The sequence below is a fragment of the Maylandia zebra genome, linkage group LG1, assembly GCF_041146795.1.
Source record: "Maylandia zebra isolate NMK-2024a linkage group LG1, Mzebra_GT3a, whole genome shotgun sequence".
Classification (NCBI taxonomy): Eukaryota; Metazoa; Chordata; class Actinopteri; order Cichliformes; family Cichlidae; genus Maylandia; species Maylandia zebra.
Genome location: NC_135167.1, coordinates 8,071,336 through 8,091,050, shown reverse-complemented (window position 1 = coordinate 8,091,050; position 19,715 = coordinate 8,071,336). Strand labels below are relative to the sequence as shown.

The following is a 19,715-nucleotide window of genomic DNA, read 5'->3' as shown; positions in this document are numbered from 1 at the left end:
ATTGTGATTATTTATGTGTTATTTGTTTCTTTATTCATTTATTGGCGGTCTTTTTTCCCCCAAGTCAAGATGAACGAGAACAACTAATTAAAATACATTTTTATTTGTGTATCAAGGTTTCATGCCCTTACATTTTGTACATTACCAACTGAAATATAAAAGTGTATTACATATATTCCAAAATCAATTGATCGCAATGCTGTCTTGATAAGTCATATAATTGCACAGCAAATATAAATGTTATGATCTTAAAAACAAAATAAACAAACAAACAAAAACAACATTATGAAATACAAAAGTCTTGGTGTTCACTCAAAATCACATTTTGGGATACAGATATAGCTTCAGTGTGTCTTACATCCACAGCATAATGGAATGCAAATAATTAGCTTACATGTGTAAATGTTATCACAAGATAAAATATGTTCACTTCAGAGTCCCGTAGAAAAGGTTTGGTTGCAGCATACTAAACTATCCACCCAGTAAGACATATGCTTTGTCCCAAAGTTCAGTTGTTTTGTTTTCATTTCTGAATGGGAGCAGTTTATATTGCTGCTAACAACACAGCAAGAGAAACAAACTAACTCCTTAAACTTCACTGAGAAGCAGCAGCCATTTGCAGAAGTATCTCTTAGCGAACCAAAAACAGAACAAGAGACACGGACCTAGACATCACTTGTGCAATAAGCAAACTCTGCTTATTTGCTTTAATGCTATTAGCTCTATAGGCCAAATTTGATATCCATTGTCTTACATTCTAACTTTGATCCTTACAGCTTCAGCTTATATCACCTACTAAGTTACAAATTGTACATTACAAGGAACCTCACTGCTCATTCTTAACTCGCATTGTGGCTCTCAGATGGTAGCGTTTGTGCTTCATTGTTAGACCATACTCTGGGGTCAGGTCTAGCTGGTCTCCAGGTAAAGCTTGAAAGTTTAGTTTTTGAATGAGGGTAGCCAAGAAGAGGAAGACTTCATTTCGTGCAATGACCTCGCCAATGCAGCGTCGCTTTCCCAAGCCAAAAGTCATCACCTTCTCTCCCTCTACCTTGTTGACCTCAGTGCCATCAGCATTCAGGAAACGTTCTGGCTTGAAGGAAAATGGATCTTCCCACAGCTCCCTGAAAGGTTCAGAAAAAAGAGGAATAAAAAATATTGCGCTAACAGGCTTGAAAGCTTACAAATCTCTAGGCAGATTTGGGGAAGGAAATAAAGACTACTATTGTCTTTCTTTACAACTATCCATAAAATGGCCTGGTGAAAGACATGTTACTGTATTTCTCTAGTATAGGGTAGCTTTGAATATGAGTCAGTTTGCATCATTCGTTTTGGCAAAGTAAAAATGTAGCACAGGAAACCTACGGGTCATGGTTGATCTGCCACTGATTGATGAAGACACAGGTGTCTTTGGGGATGAAGAAGCCATTCAGTGATGTGTCTTTTGTGGTGCTAAAAAACAACAAAGTGTTAATTCATTGCATAATGACAGGTTTTCACGTTTATTTTTATGACTGTAAAAGCCTTGTTTTGTGTCCATCTTTTTGGTCTTCTGTGATACTTAGCAGGTCATTTAACACCTATATCCTTTTACTTTCTTATTACAAAATGAATGAATCTCACCAGTGCGGGATTGTGAAGGGCAGGTATGAAGAATGGCGAAAGAGTTCCAGGATGTAGGCTTCAAGAAGGGGCAAGTTGTTCCGATCAGAAAAAACAGGCATACGATCGAGACCTACTTTTTCCTCTGAAAATGAAAAGAGATGATAAAATATTAGCGTACGAGAAGATGAGGATTGACATTGTACCTTCTGACTCTGTCAGTGATTACCAAATTACAGTTAATCATTCTGCTTTGAGAGCAACAAGATGTATCGATGCACTTTCTTATCATTTAGTTGTTCTTTTATCAAAAATCTATCATGTAAGAGAAATACAATATGTCCCCAAAAAAACTATACGTACTAATTTCTTCAAAAAGCCTGTTCTGGATCTCAGGGTAAGCCACAAAGTACATCAGTGACCATGACAGAGCAGTGGAGATGGTGTCAAAACCTAGGAGAGACACAAAAGTTCGGTCAGAATATTTTTTTCTCCGAAGTTATGTTCCTTTATGATTATATCATTTAACACAAAGAAAATAATTCTCCTACCAGCTCCAAATAGATCATTGACGATTCCAACAATCTTCTCATCTGACATCTGGACATTTGCATTCTCGTCCAGCTTTCTGTCCTCGCAGTGATCTATGAGGGAGTCTGTGATGTCACGGATGTTGTCCTAAAAGTGGATTTAAGGACCATCTAAATTAATGTCTGTAATTTCTGCAAAGTACAATGAGCTAAATAATATTGTATAGTGTGAGGCGTACCTTGTCAAAGGTGGCATAGTGCTCGGTGACAAGCTTTTGAACGAACTTGCTGAAGCGAGCATTGAGGCTCACAAATTTTTTCATTTTTGTGCTGGGCAGGTACTGAAGAAGGGGGATGAAGTCCGCTGGGTTGCCACTGCCCACAACCTTGACAAAATCATCACTGAGGTTCACTAAGCTAAGCAGCTCATCGTCATGGTGGTCATAGCGCCGGCCAAAGCACATGCCACAGATGACATTGGCAACAGAGACGACGACATAGCGGAAGGGGTCAAAGCTGCCTTTGGTCTTCATGACAGTGTTGAGCTCTTTGATCAGATACTCAGTCTCTTTGCTGATATGTTCCTCCAGGGCACATGAGTACTCTGGGGTTGTGCTATCTAAGTTGGAAAAAGAACGCAGGGCACTGTAGGCCAGCTTTCTGCGGGCACGCCAAATGCCAGCTTGGTCTGTACTGAAAGACAGACTCTTGCCATCATTGATGTAGCGAAAGCTGTACAGGTCAGGTCTGCCTGAAAACTCGTCCCCTTGTTTGATGAGAGCCTGTCGAACTGTTTTATTACCACTTAAAACGACCACAGGACGCATGCCAATCTGGATCTGGAAGACGTCACCGTAGCGTTTGCTCATAGAAGTGAGACTCAGGTAGGGTCTATTTCCCAGCTCTAACACATTCCCAATGATAGGGAAGGGTTTTGGGCCAGGGAGTTGCTGAAGCCCCTCGGGAATCTTGTTTTGTGCATTCTTAATAATCAGGTAGACCAGACACGCTGTTGTCACAGCCACCAAAACATGTGATACTGACAGTGCTCCAATGAATGGCAGTATCATTAGTGCCATGATGACGTTTTTCTGGCTTCAACCTGTAAATTAAATTGCAGGTGCATTAGAGCAGTGTAGACAATGGGAGAGAGAGAAATAAGTGTTACGCAACATGTAGAAAACATTCACTATAAAGTTTGAAGTAACTGAGAACTGACGTGTATTTGCATGTATCTATTTGGCTTTTTATTTTTAAAAGCACACCAGCACTTATTACAGGTAGTCTATGCAAAGTAGTGGCCTATGTGTATAGGTATAAATTAATTACTACAGTCTATGATTCAGGTGAAAATACTAAGTAATGCATCAAAGTTATTCTAGCAGAAATAATCTCCATTTTGCACTTCTCTTTTCTTCCAGCTAATAAGTCAGTCAGCCTATAAATCAGTCTGCTGCATTCTTGCCATTTTGTATATGCATGTTTTAAGCTTACCTTTGATGAACTGATGCAGGAGAAACGGCACTCTGATTCCTGGAGTAGTTTTTCCAAAGTGCATGTAAAATGTTTGGAAGAGTTGTTGTGAGGTCACACTCTTGATGTCCCTAAAATCGGCAATGGACTCCTGCTTTATACTGTGCTCGACAGCTTGATTGGCTACTGTTTGTGACGTACCCTGCCCCCTCTCCCTCCCTTTTTTGTCATGAATGAACTTAGTACAGAAAAAACGGTGCGTGCCTGCCTGCCTGCCTGCGCGCGCGCGCGCGTGTGTTCTGGAAAAAAAATACATAAGAAATGCAAAGAGGAGTCATCATGTCTTTATCATTTATATGAGTTTATATTTTTTGTTTAGGGCCACATATGGCACAATCATTTTTTATAACTTCCACAACTGTAGAACGGTTTTTAATCTGTGATTACATTGCCTTGTGCCAACTTTCTTCGGACTGATTTAGCTTGTTTTTCGAGTGTCACAGTCTGAGCGGTAAAAAATACTGTTCTTATTCTCATTGCCAATGATTGCAGGCTGTTGCATCTCCGTGATTCTTGCCCAAGCACTCGGTGATGTCTCAGCAATTCCTTCGACCAACTTATAACCCGCTGTAACTTGTATCGATAATTTAGGGCAGCTTGTTACTAGCGTGATGTGAAATTGGTTTTACTGGGCAAGAATGGACAGCGCAATGAGTCGAAAATCACCTACATCATTGCAGCCCAGTTTTGCATGAAAAATGTATCCCCTAAAGATGATAACTTATTTAACTACAGAAGGACCTCGTCATGCTTAAAACATTTGGAGTTAGAACGGACGTTTGTGACAACCCCCCAGTTGTAACCTCCCAGACGGCTTTAAGTCCTGATAAAACAGTCAGATGCCATTGCGTGCTTGTACCTGTTAGTTCTCCGCTGGAGTTAAAGATTGACCAGTTGCGTGAGAGCACAGTGATCAAGCCCTCACCTCTCCTTTGAAGGGGATGCTGGAGGGGAGGGAGAGAGGAAAGGAGGGAGGGAGGGAGAGCAGTTAGGTTTCACTGCTCGAGCGCTGGGACAGATACGTTCAGTATTCATATCTTATTGTCACCACTTTTATTCTTTCAGTATATAATTACACAGAACACAGTGTAATTTAGGGGTTAACAACTGCATTTTAATAATAACTTCATTTGAGAAGTGAAGCTTTTTAAAGTTGCCCCCACCCTGCAAGTGTATAAGTATATTGATTAATTATTTCCCTTAAAATATATATAGTCTTTACTATTATACGTCTGCATGAGATTTGTTATAAAGAAAAACTTGTAGAATTAAGTGTTAATAAGATTTAAAAGTCTGAACTCTTAAACTATCCTCACTTGCTTCTAAGCAAGAATCCCGCACAGAACGCAACCTGCACTTTACATTTCACTGATCTTCAGTTTGTGTGATCACAGATGTCAAAATGTGTTACTATAAAGTTCTCGGGGACTTATGATCAGAATATAGATGACCTTTTTCAACATGACCTAATTGTATACGTTTGCTTTTACAATCAACTTACTAGTTGTGTTTTTAACGTACAATCACAATGTCATCACAAAGCAATTTAACGGTTATTCAACAGACAGATATACATTTTATTTTTTAGGCCTGTGTATTAGTGCTAATTAGTTAATTATACGAAACATGTAATATTCTGAATATTTGTTCAACTACGACGTGATTGGAGGCAAATGTTGATTTTAATGCAGCAATAAGTTAATTTTCTCTGAAAGTCCGTGTGATTTGTATTTACCCGAAGCTTTGGAAAGACTCTGAAAATGATATTGAAAAATTGTTCTCAGTCCATCGTGGGTTCCGAATTCTTATTCCAGCCACAGCAATGCAAAGATGATGAACTAAAGGGTTGGGCCGTGTTGGCGGTTATTATTATTATTATTATTATCATTATTATTATTATTATTGTGAGGGAACAAAAACTCAGACAATCGCCATTTCTCAGAAAACAGTAGATCAAAAATGTCCATGATAGCATTATTTTTTAAGCAGCACTGGTAAAACATTAAAAATGACCAATCAAAGCACGGCGTTCACCATCGCAGCCTTTTAAATAGTGTTGCTCTGGAAAAATCCTGATCAGAAGTGTCAGTTATAATTCGGGCTTTAAACTTTAACCAAGCCTGTTATTGGGCCTAATTTTCTATGAAATACACATTTCATTTCACTTCATTTTATTTATTATTATGCAGAGTGACATGAAAAGTCTCTGCGTTACATCCTGAAAATTTCTACTCAGCCTTAATTTAAAACACCACCAAGAGTGCTCTGACCACCATACAAGCTAAATAGCAGGAAAAAGAGAAAGATATTATGGACAAATGTATTTTAATGCGTTTTGCCCGTGATATAGACATTTTTAAGCCTAAAGACTTTAATTAACTTCATCAAGTGAATGTGGGTGGAAAATTAATTTTTAAAAATGAAATCTATTCTTTGGTTGTTGAAAGTATCCCGTTCGCTTTAATAGGGTGTAGCACATAACCACAATTTATTGATTGATTGATTGATTTGCCTGTTTACTCCCCCCCCCCCCCCCCCCCCCTTTTCTTTTAATTAAGATGAAAAAACTCACGAATAACTTTAAACTAGCACACAAATAAATAAATAAATAAATAAAGGCAAAACTTTTCTTTGTTCATCTGGGGCGCAAAATCGGCGACCCTGAGCTTTGTCGTGCTCCTCCGGGATGGGAGTGCTGATTCTCCCGAGACTCTGCAGTGCGCCACGGCGCTGCGCCTCTGGTGCTGCAGATTGCGTGAGAAGCGGAGCTGCCGTCCAAAGGGGAGGGTCTCGGTCTTCTGGACAATCCTAAATCTGCTTGGTCAAGTCACGCGAAGGCAACAGCCTCTGGAAAAGACACAAGGGTTTTAAACTTGCAGAACAAAGAGCGCAGACACTTTTTTTCTCCACCCTGCTTGGGCACGAAGGTGCACATATTTGCGCGCTATAGCTTCTGTAAATGCGAGGATCTTGGGGCTTTGGAGTCATGCAATCTGTCACTCAGGCTTCATTCACTGCAGTCATGTAACACCGTGGGGCCATTCCGAACTGCCACACAGGCGAGAATCCACCTAAAGCAGGCAAAGAAAGTTACGAAAACTGAAACTTAGGAACAAGGTGAACCAGTCACCCTTTCTGTCACGCAGCAGTTCCCAGAGGTTTTGCAAGGATAAGAACAAGGTGGATGGAGTTTCTGGGCAAAACTATTAATTAATTTTAACAAAAGAGGTCACTGCAGTAAAAAGGGCTTTTAGATCTGTGATCATGTGTGGTAATCTTCAAATATTTTCTTTAATATGTAAAGAAACGTAACTGCACAATGATCTGCTGAAGTTAATTTTCCTTTTACAATGAAGCAGCTCTATTTTTATTCACAATGTTTTAAATATGTCACATTTTTACTAGCCCTACAAACTGGTTGTAACAATATATTTTATATCATTATCGTAACACCATAAATAAATTATAAAACAGGTTTATAATGCAGTTATGGAGGGAAAAGATTATGTTTACCTTGCATTAAAACCTTTGCAACAGTTGCAAGATTTTGCCAAGCTGAGGAAGTAACAGAAACTCATCTTTCAGCAGTGTCAGAATTCAATAATATGAAAAGAATAAATATTAACTTTAATGCAGTCCAGTGAACCTAAGTAAATCCAAAATCTGGAACAGCATTGGAGTATCCCTTTGGCATTATACAGTATACACCACTTGAAGTGTTTCCGAATCAAACGGATCACATTTCAATTGTTGCATTTGTAAGTTGTGTGATGGGTGTCAATAAGCCCCAGGGATAAAACTGAACCCGATTTGAGATGAATGCGACTGAGATTGTGTGCGGACCGCCTGACATGGGAGCTTTTACAGAGAATACTGTGTTTACAGTGGCTGCAGGAGTGTGTGTCACATCACAAATGGTGAGCAGTATTCAACAGCTGTAAATGCCACAAACGTGGGGAGCAGGTGAGGAAAGATGTGGGAGCATTGATGTGAGTGACAGGAGAGTTGCTGTGGTGAGGGGCACATTCTTAACAGGATTAAAGAGATTATTTGCTACAACGGGAAGCCATCAGCTGTGCTACTGTATAGATACTAAGCTGTGTGTACAAATGACCAAAGAGATCACAGTGATAGGCTGTACATTGGCCTGAAGGTGCTTGGTCTAAGTTTGCAAATGTGTCCATTTCAGAGAAGTAGGACTGGGAGTAGAAAAAACAAGAAAAAAAATGTTTTGCCCTCAGCCATATACCTCTTAAAGAATTCTTGGACATAAAAGCTGGTGTAATGACTGTGAAGGTTGGTAAGTTTCTACTCACGCAAAGGTTGTCACGCACACACCTTGAGAGCAGGTGTGTACTGCCTAAGTGTGTGATCGTGGTTCTTTGCATACCAGTGCTGTGAGGAGGCTGGTTTTTTTCTGTGTGTTAGTTTCGTGATTTAGAATCAGCTGAGAAATAAAGCACACCACTCTGGTTCTTATAATGCTATAATTTGTTTTTTTTTTAAACTCTATAAAATAATAATGATGAATGATATTTATTAGATGATAATAATCCACACGAACGACTACAATCATACAATACTTGCTTAAACCATCTGATAATCAGTCACTGCATAAAACAGTGGAGGTATACCCGGTCTAGGATAGCTGTACTGACAGCTGTACAGTACCTCCAGGGAAATAAAACAGAAAATAGGAATTTCCCTTCAATGGTCTTAAAGGAAGAATCATGTTTAATTCTTATCACCTTTGTCTGTGGAGTTTCCCTTGTAACTCTTGTCAACAACAGGTCTCTTTTTCATGGGTCTATTGATTAGTTATGGCACCTGTTTTCTGTTGCTCTTACATTAAATTGTGGCTCATTAGCTGATTTTGAAAATTTTGCCCCAACTTGAGCAACACATACAATAATATTCTAAATCTTAGTGTATTCAACAATTGCGAGTCAAGCCCCGGGGCTTTACATTTCCCATGTCTTTCATCACCATTTCTTTTTTTCATCTTTGGAAAGATTCTTTTTGAGCCACATCAGAGGATGCAATCATTTTCATTTTCACAGCAGTACTTCTCTTGATTAGTAACCTGAGTTTCATGTGTGAAATCACTGTGTGCCCTTCTAATGCTTATTCAGCTTCTCCTTTAATTGTGAATTCAAAAGGTAAACCTCAAAGTAACACAAATGTACAGCACGTTTACTATAAATGAGACCAAAGCCCGACCAGTAGGACATCAGCAAACAGGCTCCTGGCCTTGCGTGTGCCCCATCGAGCAAAACTTAATAGGATTATTTTGGGCTGCAGGTCATGACACCACACAGGAATGTTGCCTATGAGCTAATACACATATGCCGCATAGGTATTAATATGAAGCTAAACCCGTAAGTTTGCATCAAACACTCCACAGGCTAACATGAGCCATATTTATGGATTAGCTCATGCCTCACATAACTGCATTTATGCTTTATCATATCATCTGTTGCATTTGATATGATCAAAGGTCTTCACGACAGCTTAATGATGTAGAGAAGAATTCCCGCTCAACTTCTCTTAACAACATAATAAAACACAAAGCATGCTTACCTGTGTGTTTAATGAACATACAATGTACCATTCTTTGCTGTACGCAAGGTGTAAAAGTTATTTTTGTCACATTAGATTTTAGTCTACAGCTCCTCTGCGCATGTTAAATGTTTATGACTATCTATTGAGCAATGCATCATATTTGATTATGTAAGTAGCTTATTTATTACACAGTGTTTTATTTATTTAGGGTCTTTGTTTTAGTTACAGATCCCATTTGATTTTTTTCCACTGTATTTTAGGGACGTGTGTATCATGACATTTGTAATTTGGAGACTGGAAAGAAATTTTTTTAAAATGAAATTACATACGCTTGTCAAGTGAAAAGTGAAGATTGATATCCCACCACTATTCTGAATGTGAGAATGTTCTGATTTTGATACAGGTCAGTTAAAGAGTGACCCTGCTGTCACCCAGTGAAATTGCTGTTTTATCAAAAACCCAAGCCAAGCAACTAAACATGCATAATATGTCCTTTGGTGCTGAACACACTACTGTTCTGTTTGAAAGGATGGTAAGATTTATGTGAATGCGAAAATAGCAGGAAAAGTGGTGGTGGACTTATTTTGAAGCCTAATGCTTTTGTTTCACTTTGTTTTAACTTTAAGTTTAAGCACTACAAAATACTTGATTATGTTTAGAATCCTGGTTTGAGTTAACAACATGCCCACAGATCATAACTCTGCATGTTAAAATGATACTTAAGGCTTCTTAGTTCATTAAAATGTGCTCACATGAGGTCCTGAACAAATGCCCAGTTTGGATAAGTTTTTGAATAAGTTGCTGCAGTCAGAGGAACTGTTAGTGTAACAACTTTGACAAAAAATCAGCGATTATAGCCAAGGAATGAGGTTTTGCTTAGAGGTGATAAATCTTATTTGAAATATAGTATTTTCTGATTAGCACATATTATATATACCAGTATTACTCAGGTTTTGGGAACATTCACTAAACATGGACACGACACATTAGGAAAATGCATATGGATTTGTCACTGCAGTAATTTCGCAATATATGGCCTCCTTCACATTTTCACCATCACCCCTGTATGCTACACAAAAACAAACTAGCCAACATTTTGGAAGGCTGGCACTAATATGCTCACCAAAAACAAAAAACAAAAACATATTAAATACTGTAAGGGGAAACCCTAAACATAATGAAAAGCTGGGATATCTGCAGGGTTGTGCGCCTGCTGCACTTCATCAAACAGTAATTTCATTAACCTCATATTTAGATGTGAATTTTTTGTCTGCACAATTTTAAAAGTGAAAAGTGTCGTTTTTTTTTAGCATTAAATGTGAAAATATTGGGATTAGGTTTTATGTCATGTTCTTGCAATATAAAACAATTCGCCTGAATGACACAACAATATGACTTTTGGTACCAGCACAAATGTGAACTGAATAAACAGAACAGCTAGGAAATGGTGGTGGTGAAATGTTGTTGTTTTTGGTTGATTTGAATTACACACTGTAGAGCACACAGTGCAGTTGTCTTGTAATTCTGACCTTTTTTGTGAAATACACCAAATTCACCAGATTTTCAGGTTGATCTTACAATAAATGTATCCAATGTACACTCTGTTCATTGTATTTATAATCAGTGTTAAACTGATGTTAAAGTTTAACATTCAAAGCTCTAAGAACTGAAAACATATATCTCACTTATAAAAATCTATAGTACTAAGTGTTCTCTTTCTTTAAAGTGATCTTAGGACAGTTCAGAAGTGATAAAACTGCAGTTTATCTAAAGGCCAATGACTAGAGCAAGTGATTACACCATTTTGGAGGACACAAAGTCAGTTTAATCTTTTAGGTCAAAAAAAGAAGGCAGAACCAAAAGATAACATGTCAGGGAGGTCATTGAAACGTGCTGTCTTTCACACGCAACCATAAACACTTTGCATTGTCCCTAAGGGGGAAAAAAAAACCTTTTCACATGAATTGTGTGCATCTGTATTTGCATGCCGAGGAGGCAAATATTTTATGTGAGTAATGGTGAGGAGGTGGTGTGTGTGTGTGTGGGGAGGGGGCTGCTGGATCACCTTCCCTTCCTCACCAGGCGTAAATACCGCATTAGTAACTGAGCTAATGGTTGATGATGTCCCCTCCCTCCTATCCCCATAACTCTCCTCTGTCCTTATGCAAGACGGTATACTGGCGAGTTGTGGCAGGAACAATAGTTGCGTGCGGAAATATCTCGGTCATTCATCTTTCTGTCACCTCTTCCTGAGCGGAGCACGAAGGTGTCATAACTGAAGGAACAGGCAAAGAGAGAGAGCGATCATAAAGCAAAAAAAAAAGCTTGAGATCGCGTGTCTGGGTCGAGTTATGACCCGCGCTGCAAAAAGTAAACAAAAGCAGAGCATAAAAAAAGAGAAGCCTAAAACTAAACAAATAAATACACACACACGCACAAATATGTATATATAAACTTGCCCCCACCTGGCCCTGAATGATCTGAATTGAATCAGATAAAGATAGAAAGTAGTCTGGTAGACTCTTTTGCACCACCACCACACACATGACACAAATGACAGCAAATGATCATTGCATACTTCCATGAACTTAGTCCCTGGATCCAGAAACATATTTGGATGTGAATCAGTTAATTATATTCTGCTGAGGTAACCTAGATGATATCTTCCATTTTTTTCCCTATTTCAATTTGATATGTAATTAGATTTGATGGGAAATATAAAATTCTGCCTTTTCTTACAATGGTAAATAATCTTTGCAGAAATTCCTGAATCCAGATCAAGTCCAGATTGACTCCAAATCGGTTCTAAGAAGACCTAACTCCCAACTAATAATGTATTCATGCAAATACATACATAACATTTTGAGTAATCCTGCAAACAAACAAGCAAAATCAACAGCATAACCTCCTTCTTGGTGGTATCAATATGCATACATATATAAAAAAGACAAAAAAGAGTTGCTGAATGTCGCAAGCTTTGTATTGTGTTAGTTTTGTTGGTTATGGGATATCTGCTGACTGACTGATTGCTGTAGCTGAAAAAGAGTAAATGAGCTTTGGGGTCATGAGACTGTAAGTGTCTAGCCCTGGCCTGATGCTGGCGCCTAGGTTAAAAAAAAATCTCCAGCTTCATGCAAGAAAATATTCAAGGCTCCTTTAGTCAATACCATTAACATTGTCTATGCAAAATGTAAAGGGACTTTACATGGTGTCAAACCAAACCAAACTATGACAGCCAATTAGACTGTAAGCCTGTTTTCAGGCTCTAATTACTGCTCTGATAAATGGACCGTGTACTATTCCTTTACCACTAAACAATCATCAATAGCACTTTTGTACATGTGGCACCACTGCTGAAGGTCCTCCCAGTTTTCTGTTTGTTTGTTTATTTTTGTTTTTTTCTGTAGGATAAACAGTGTATAGGTTTCTTTTGCAATTGTTAGCTGATCTTCGTTTCTATTTTTTTTTCTTCTTTTTGTCTATGGAGAAATAAGATATGGTTAAGCTTGGCACGCAAAGCAAGTCACGCATGACACAATTTAACCTCTTCTGCCCCGTTCACACACAAACGCGAACGCAAGCACACATACACAATGCCCCCACCATAACCTTCATTCTTTCTGCAGTACAAACCAACGGCCTGTCAACGAGCCGATCGTCTACAGGTTAAACCAAAGATCGCGATTTTAAGAGGTTTCACTCTGCTTTATTTTAAAGAACTGACCCGAGTAGTGGCTTGTATTGCAATTTCACGTCGATGACAAATATATTTACGGAAACTGTTGTGGATAACCATACGCACCGAACTGGGTCTTTTATTTTTAACAAAAGTATAAAGACTTGATGAAATGAATGATAGTTCATTTTGGTTAAATTTAAATAAAAAGTTTAAAAAAAATTAAACTTCAAAATACTTTTTTATTATTGTTATTAATAAAGTCAGAAAACGTCCAGATAACTTCCACTAGTACTTCTTAGCACGTTGGATTTGACACGAGGAAAACAGTAAGAAAAAAATAAACTAGCAGAAGTTCAGGCCTAAATGTTGCGGCCAGGAAACTAACTATTTTCTTCCTGAGTGAGTGCTCCCTCGATAGACGATCTGCGGGTTAATCATTGTGCATTGCGTGCAGACTGTGTTTGCTCGGACAGAGCCAAGGGTCGGGAGGTTGTGTACAGAAAGAGCTGAGGGAGGTATCCTTCACCCTTCTCTATCATAACAATCATCGGCCGTTTTTTTAGACAGCACGCAAAGTTGTGCAAAAAACGGGAAAGAAAAGTTTGCATTTGTGCAATTATGGAGCGATTATGCATTTGTAGCCAGCTAGATATGCTTTGCAGTGCATAATGTCCTTTTCAGAAGCAGTGCAGCCCTGCACAAGTTAAAACAAAATCTGGAAGAAAAATTAATAATAAACTATACTGAATGAAGAATGCATCTAATGAGTCACACATCAGATCCTTATAATACAAAATGTCCCATATCATAATTTTTTTCAGTCATTCACACTATTAATGTAGATTATGATTAAATAAAGTGACAGTTGTGCTCTGGGGTAACCCAGGTACACTGACCAATGTAAATTCACCTGCAGAGCAAAACTGAAGAGTAATGAAACATTTTTTGATGACGATTGAGTCCATTAGAATATGACAGCTTTTACTAAACCTGCCAGTTTGCTATAACTGTCCCAAAATCTGTTTGTGAAAAGGGCTACCACATTCTTTAGCTGCTTTAGGGACAAAGAAAGAACTTACTAGATGATGATTAAATTTCTGATTTGCTAGTGGGACTAAAGAGACTGGCAAACTTAATCATGAGCCAAAAGCCAAACAGGCCAGGTCCTTATAACTGCACTTTTATTTATTTTTTTATATCAGTAGAACCTGATTGCTTGGGTCTTCTCTTAGTCGCAAAATCTATGTTCTCCAGGCACCGGAGAACATAGATTTTATAGAGATGAGTGAAGTGCATGTTTAAGTCAACCACTGCTATCAGCCCCAAGTAAACAATTATCTTATAAAGCCCACCTTGTTTTCATGTGGCTCACGAATTAACCGTGCATGTACTGCCAGAAAAGGGTGCTGCCACGTCCTTTGTACATTGTACTTTGAACACTTGACTGTTTTCTTTATTTTAGTTATTTTGTTTGTTTTGACTGTTTTCTGCACCCCAAAGTCTTTTCCAGAATTGTTTTTACTATCAGCATAACCTAAAATAACTTAAAGCATATTGCTGTTCTTCTGCACTACGCTTTAATTCTGTGGTGAGAAACCGTCACATTAAAATGTCTTGATATTTATTATTTATTTATATATAGTGATTTCTCTCAGAATTCAAGTTTGTGCAAATCCAAAGAGATGAATAATTTCTTCATTTGAAGAAGCTCTGGTTTTTGCAGGTACACTTGTAGCACTGAGACTATTGTGTGCCAAACTTTATCTCCTTAATCAGTTTTCTTTGCCATCAGTTAATCATTTGTGCATGCTAAGGCTCAGACATACTGGTTTCATTACACGTGGTGGGAAAAAGGAGGCTGGATGACAACACTGTGGCTGATAGTGCTGACTTAGCCGGTGGGCAGTGGTATGAATTACACAGCCACCAGCCCTTTTTTGTACCAGAGGGAATAGGTTTAATTGTGTGCATTGTAAAGCACTCCAATATCTGATCTTCCTCTGTCTCAATATGCTCTTTTATGCACTGCAGTAAGTGACAAGAAGAAAGATAAGAATAAGGACTGACACATCTGGCCAGTGGCTTTGTGAGTGTGTTTGTACGTTGGCATTTATGCATGCACATGCAGCTATAGCTGACAGGGTCAGACTGTGAGCAGTTATTTTTATCTTACATGCAGGGATGACATGTGAGGTGTGTTGGTACAGTTGTAAAACATGAAAATGAGCAATCCAGGAAGAGATAGATACTGACAGTGCTGACAGTGCCAGCTTGTGTTTGTCGTGCTGGCGTGTGTGATAAGTGAGAGCAGTAATCCTTCAGATTGTTAGCTCACAAGCTTCATACAGCAGGAGACCAAAGATGGCGTTCATGAAACTGGAATGCTAAAGAGACACAACAGAAAGTACAGAAGAAACTGCCACACCTAGCTTATGTATATATCACAATGCTTGTGAGCGTGTTATTTGCTGCTGCAGGTATGTGTGAAGGTATGGTAGATGTCAGTGGTGTGAAAATGACAGAGAGAAGAATCTAGATACTTGTTGCCAATGGGTGTAACCTGTCTTAAATAAATGTTGATTTCTGCAGGGCAACAAGGATTGTCATCCACCCATAACAGCATCTTACAAACACCATAACAAAGCTTTGACTTTCTTCTGTAGATCTCTTTTTTTTTTTAAAGTTATAAATTAGAGACGAAGGAAATGCTACTGATATAATATGACATGTGATGAGTCTGCGCTCCAAATGAGGTTACAAATACATCTGCCAACAGCCCATTACCCTGCCTGTCGGATTAGAAATGATTCTGTTTTGATGTCAAGCCAGTTTTCCAAATGTAATTTATGAGCAAATAAAAACCCTTTCTATTACACATTTGTAATGTCAGACTGAACAGCTTTGATGTTGCACAAAAATTGTTCCCTATAGTTTAGTTACAAACTTGCTTGAAGCATTTAACAAACACATTTTGTTGTATTAACTTGTAGGTTTAATCTCAACTCAAGAACAATGAAATTCAAAATAATTATTTCCACAGATTCTTGCTTATATTTGTTACATTACAAGAGATTTGCCTCTCGCCCTATGACAGCTGGGATAGGCTCCAGCGCCCCCCGCGACCCTGAAAAGGATAAGCGGAAGCGAATGGATGGATGGATGGATGGATACAAGAGATTTGAATATGCTTTAGTGTCCTGAGGTCAGAACCTTTTAACTTCCATCCTACAAACTGGCTGGGCAAAATCTTGCAAGTAAAGTACTGTGCAAAATTCTTGAGGCACCCCTCATTTCTTTAGATTTGCTTCCAAGGAGCCAGAGAGAAAGTCTGGCAACTTGGAAGCAAATTAAAGTGGTCTTGGACAATGGTTATCCAGGCTATCTTAAGGCCTTAAAAAGTCTTTCTTTATATGTTGTCTGCTTTTTCACTGATTTTGCGGTCCAGTCTCTGTGCCTGTCTCCAGTCTTTTTCACAGTGGTGTGGAAAAGTGTTTGCCTTCTTCCTGGATTCCTGTTTCTTTTTTGTACATTTGTTAAAAGCCTACATGACCCTGTGTGAAAAGGTGATGGCCACCTAAACCTAATAACTGCTTCAGCCACCTTAGCAGCAACAACTGCAATCAAGGATTTGAGACACAGGCGATGAGTATTTACAGCAGTAGGGGAGGAATTTTGGCACATAGCAAGCCTTCCAGGTCCTGAGACAGCCCCAGATCATCACACTACCATCATCATATTGGTACTGTTTGTATGATGTTCCTTTTCTGAAATGCTGTGTTACTTTTACCCTAGACACACACCTTCCTTTTGTCTTGTCAGTCCACAAAACATTTTCCTAAAAGTATTGGGGATCATCAGGATGTTTTCTGGCAACACTGAGATGAGCCTTTATATGCTGTCATGTGATCCAGGGTCAAAAGAGATTGAGCTCAACTGCTCAATACTGAATACTGACTAAATAAAATAAATTAAAGTAAATATGGTTAAGTTAACCAGTTTAATAGATCAGAATAAAGAATAACAGGGATTCTAATAAGCCTATAGAGTCTGATCCTAGTGTGTGTGGGTGCATGTGCATGTGTATGTGGTGCAGGATGGTGGTGAAGGTGACACACTGGAGCCACTAACCTCAGAGAATGTCTGACTTACAAAATGACTGACTGGATTTAATACAAGATTTCATAAAATAAATACAATTAAATAAATGGTGTTTAGCACAGAGTTTTAAAAAGTAAAGGTATTCCTCTGTATTTGAATTGAAACAGGATTATTTTACATAAATGTTTATGTAAATAAATGTGCTAAAGACAAATCCAGCTGCAGTAGAATTACATAAACTGAATAAAACATGAAGTGAATTATATCCATATGTGACTGAGTGTTTAAATGTGATGTGAATGTTAAGAATAACAAAGAAAATGTAATGAAGTGATTTTAAAGTTTAATATTTTTGTTAAATCTTATGTAAGTCAGATAGATAGAGAGGGATAGGCAAGGTGTGGGTGGACATCAGATGATTAAATGCCAGCAACTTGATTGGATGGCAAAAATGTGAAGATGTGACGTCCAGTAAAGGAAGGGGGAGAAAGGGAGAGCAGTTGTAAAAGTGGGGTGTAAAAGAGATTTGGGGTTCTTCCCTTTTGTCTTCTGCGAGATGACCAGTTCAGAAGACTGGATCTAAGAGGTTCACAGCTGAAAAGTCCAGCAGAGGCTCTAGAGGGGGAACCAAAGTCCAACCTGTGAACCTGTGAATTGATTTTGGAATTTTTGGCTTTTCAGCTTCTCATTTTTGCCATGTTAGATGGTTAATTCAAAGGATTTTGATTTACATGATACTTCCACTGAATGCTCAGCTGTTTTCCTATTGGGCGTTTATCATCAACTTGGAACATAAAGATAAGTGCATCTTTGGATCTAACTGTGCCCATCCTTTCTCTAACCTCCCTCCGCTAAAGATAAGAACAAACTCAGCATTAGCTCAGAGTAGGTAAATTAAATGAGTATAGTTTAAGTGATTTGATTATTGATTTTTACTATTTGATTTAAGATTTGGCTTTGCTCTTGCTAAATTTCTTTAGAAAGAAAGTGTAGTTTATTGATCCCCGCGGGGAAATTCCTCTCTGCATTTAACCCATTTACTCAGTGAAGCAGTGGGCAGCCATTGGGCGCCCAGGGAGCAGTGTGTAGGGACGGTACCTTGCTCAGGGGTACCTCAGGGTCGCCGTTCAGGGGAATCAAACCCCCAACCTTCCGATCATGGGGCCACCACTCTACCTACTGAGCTATCCCTGCCCCCTTTTAAAAAAAATTTCCTGCAATTAAAGTCCAAATTTTTTACTTTCTCTTTTTTGCCTTTTATGAAACCGTAAAGGCAGAAGTCTGAATATTATTCTTTATTGGTGCAAATAGCTCTTACAGGTTACCCTAGCATAATAAAGCAATCTTTCCTTGGAGCCTGCTGCCCAGGCAACTAAAATCATCCCAGAAATAACAAGTGCCCCAATCAACAGGAGAGCTACCTGTTACAACTGATAGGCTTTGACCTGCAAGGATACTCAGGTTGCTTCACATCAGGGTTAGCAGGGAAGACACCTGGATGACATTACATGGGCTCCAGACTCCAGCATTATCTACTGGGTAAGGATCAGGGATTAGGATTTATACAGGAACTGAACTTCCTGTATAAGGATTTTTTTGTGAGCTTAACCAAACAGTTTTTGGATACTGAACCCAAGACTCTGAGAAGTCAACAGCTGGCATATGTAGATCCATCAGTGCAATAAAAGGAAAGATGTTCTTGCATGGGTGTGGTGCCAACTATGTAGTTGCTTTAGTTTCTTGCTCACAAAGGTAGGTGAGTGTACAGGTATGCTACTTTGCATTCCAGTTCCCGTAGCATGACTCATGTATTTGCTTTCAAGCAATCAGTGGTAAGGACCAGCACACATGTTGGGGAGATATTTTGTGTAAACATAGGTAGAAGCGGCTGCAGCAATCTGTTTTTTTAAATAATGATCTATATTGAGGCTAAAAATTTGGTAAATAAAGATGACAGAGTTCGACCTAAAGTAATGTAAAGTTTTTTTTATCTCTGTGTGAGATCGAATTTCCAGTTATTAAAGTATATGCTTCAGATCTTCTTGGTTTATTCAGTGTTATTGAGTTCTTGGCTCCACATAAGAAAGTCAGACACTGCTAGACACATGAATGAAAACCTTTTTGTGAGTGACAGCTTCTTGAATAGAAAGTTTCCTGCTGAGGACAAGTTTCTTTTAAGTTTACAACAGAGAAGAACTCTGGTGGTATGAACATGAGAGCTGTGTACTCAGTTTGACTTTGAGTCCTGTTGAAGTCTAAGAACAAAGCCTGAGAGGAGAGTTGTATGTGTATGTGTTGGGAGTGGGAGTGTCCTTTTGTAAATGACTTAGCATTTTTTTTTAGGTTGTGAATATTTCACCCTAAATTCTGACGAATTACACGAACTACTCAATAAGTCTTCAGCTATATTATGAAATGCTACAAGTCAGAACACAGACATGCTGGATATCTTTTTTTTTGTCCAGTCACTAACTAAATGTTATTGAATGTTGTTATGTTATGCCATGTTATTTGTCAGCACCACAAACATGATCAACTGGTTCAGTTAGAGACTCCAGTTAGCTGAAGGAAGGCCTTCACAAAATTTCTCCTTAAAAGTTGTGAATTTAAATATGGGAAATAAATGGAACGCTAACGTTTTTGGTACTCCTGTGTTGACTTTATTTATTAAAATCTGGAGATTGTTTAATTACCAAATACAAACGTACATT

At 38.5% G+C, this 19,715-nt stretch overlaps 1 protein-coding gene across 1 annotated transcript; it reads right to left on the bottom strand.

The window, feature by feature from the left end:
- Window positions 1-84: 84 nt before the first annotated feature.
- cyp1a (cytochrome P450, family 1, subfamily A) lies at window positions 85-3,733 on the bottom strand. The gene is made up of 7 exons (XM_004539732.3): window positions 3,627-3,733; window positions 2,372-3,234; window positions 2,154-2,280; window positions 1,966-2,055; window positions 1,624-1,747; window positions 1,366-1,452; window positions 85-1,124 (listed from the first exon to the last, which is right to left on the bottom strand). Exons 2-7 carry the CDS (start codon window positions 3,209-3,211, stop codon window positions 827-829), a joined length of 1,566 nt encoding a protein of 521 aa, XP_004539789.1. The 5' UTR covers window positions 3,212-3,234; window positions 3,627-3,733; the 3' UTR covers window positions 85-826.
- Window positions 3,734-19,715: the final 15,982 nt, after the last annotated feature.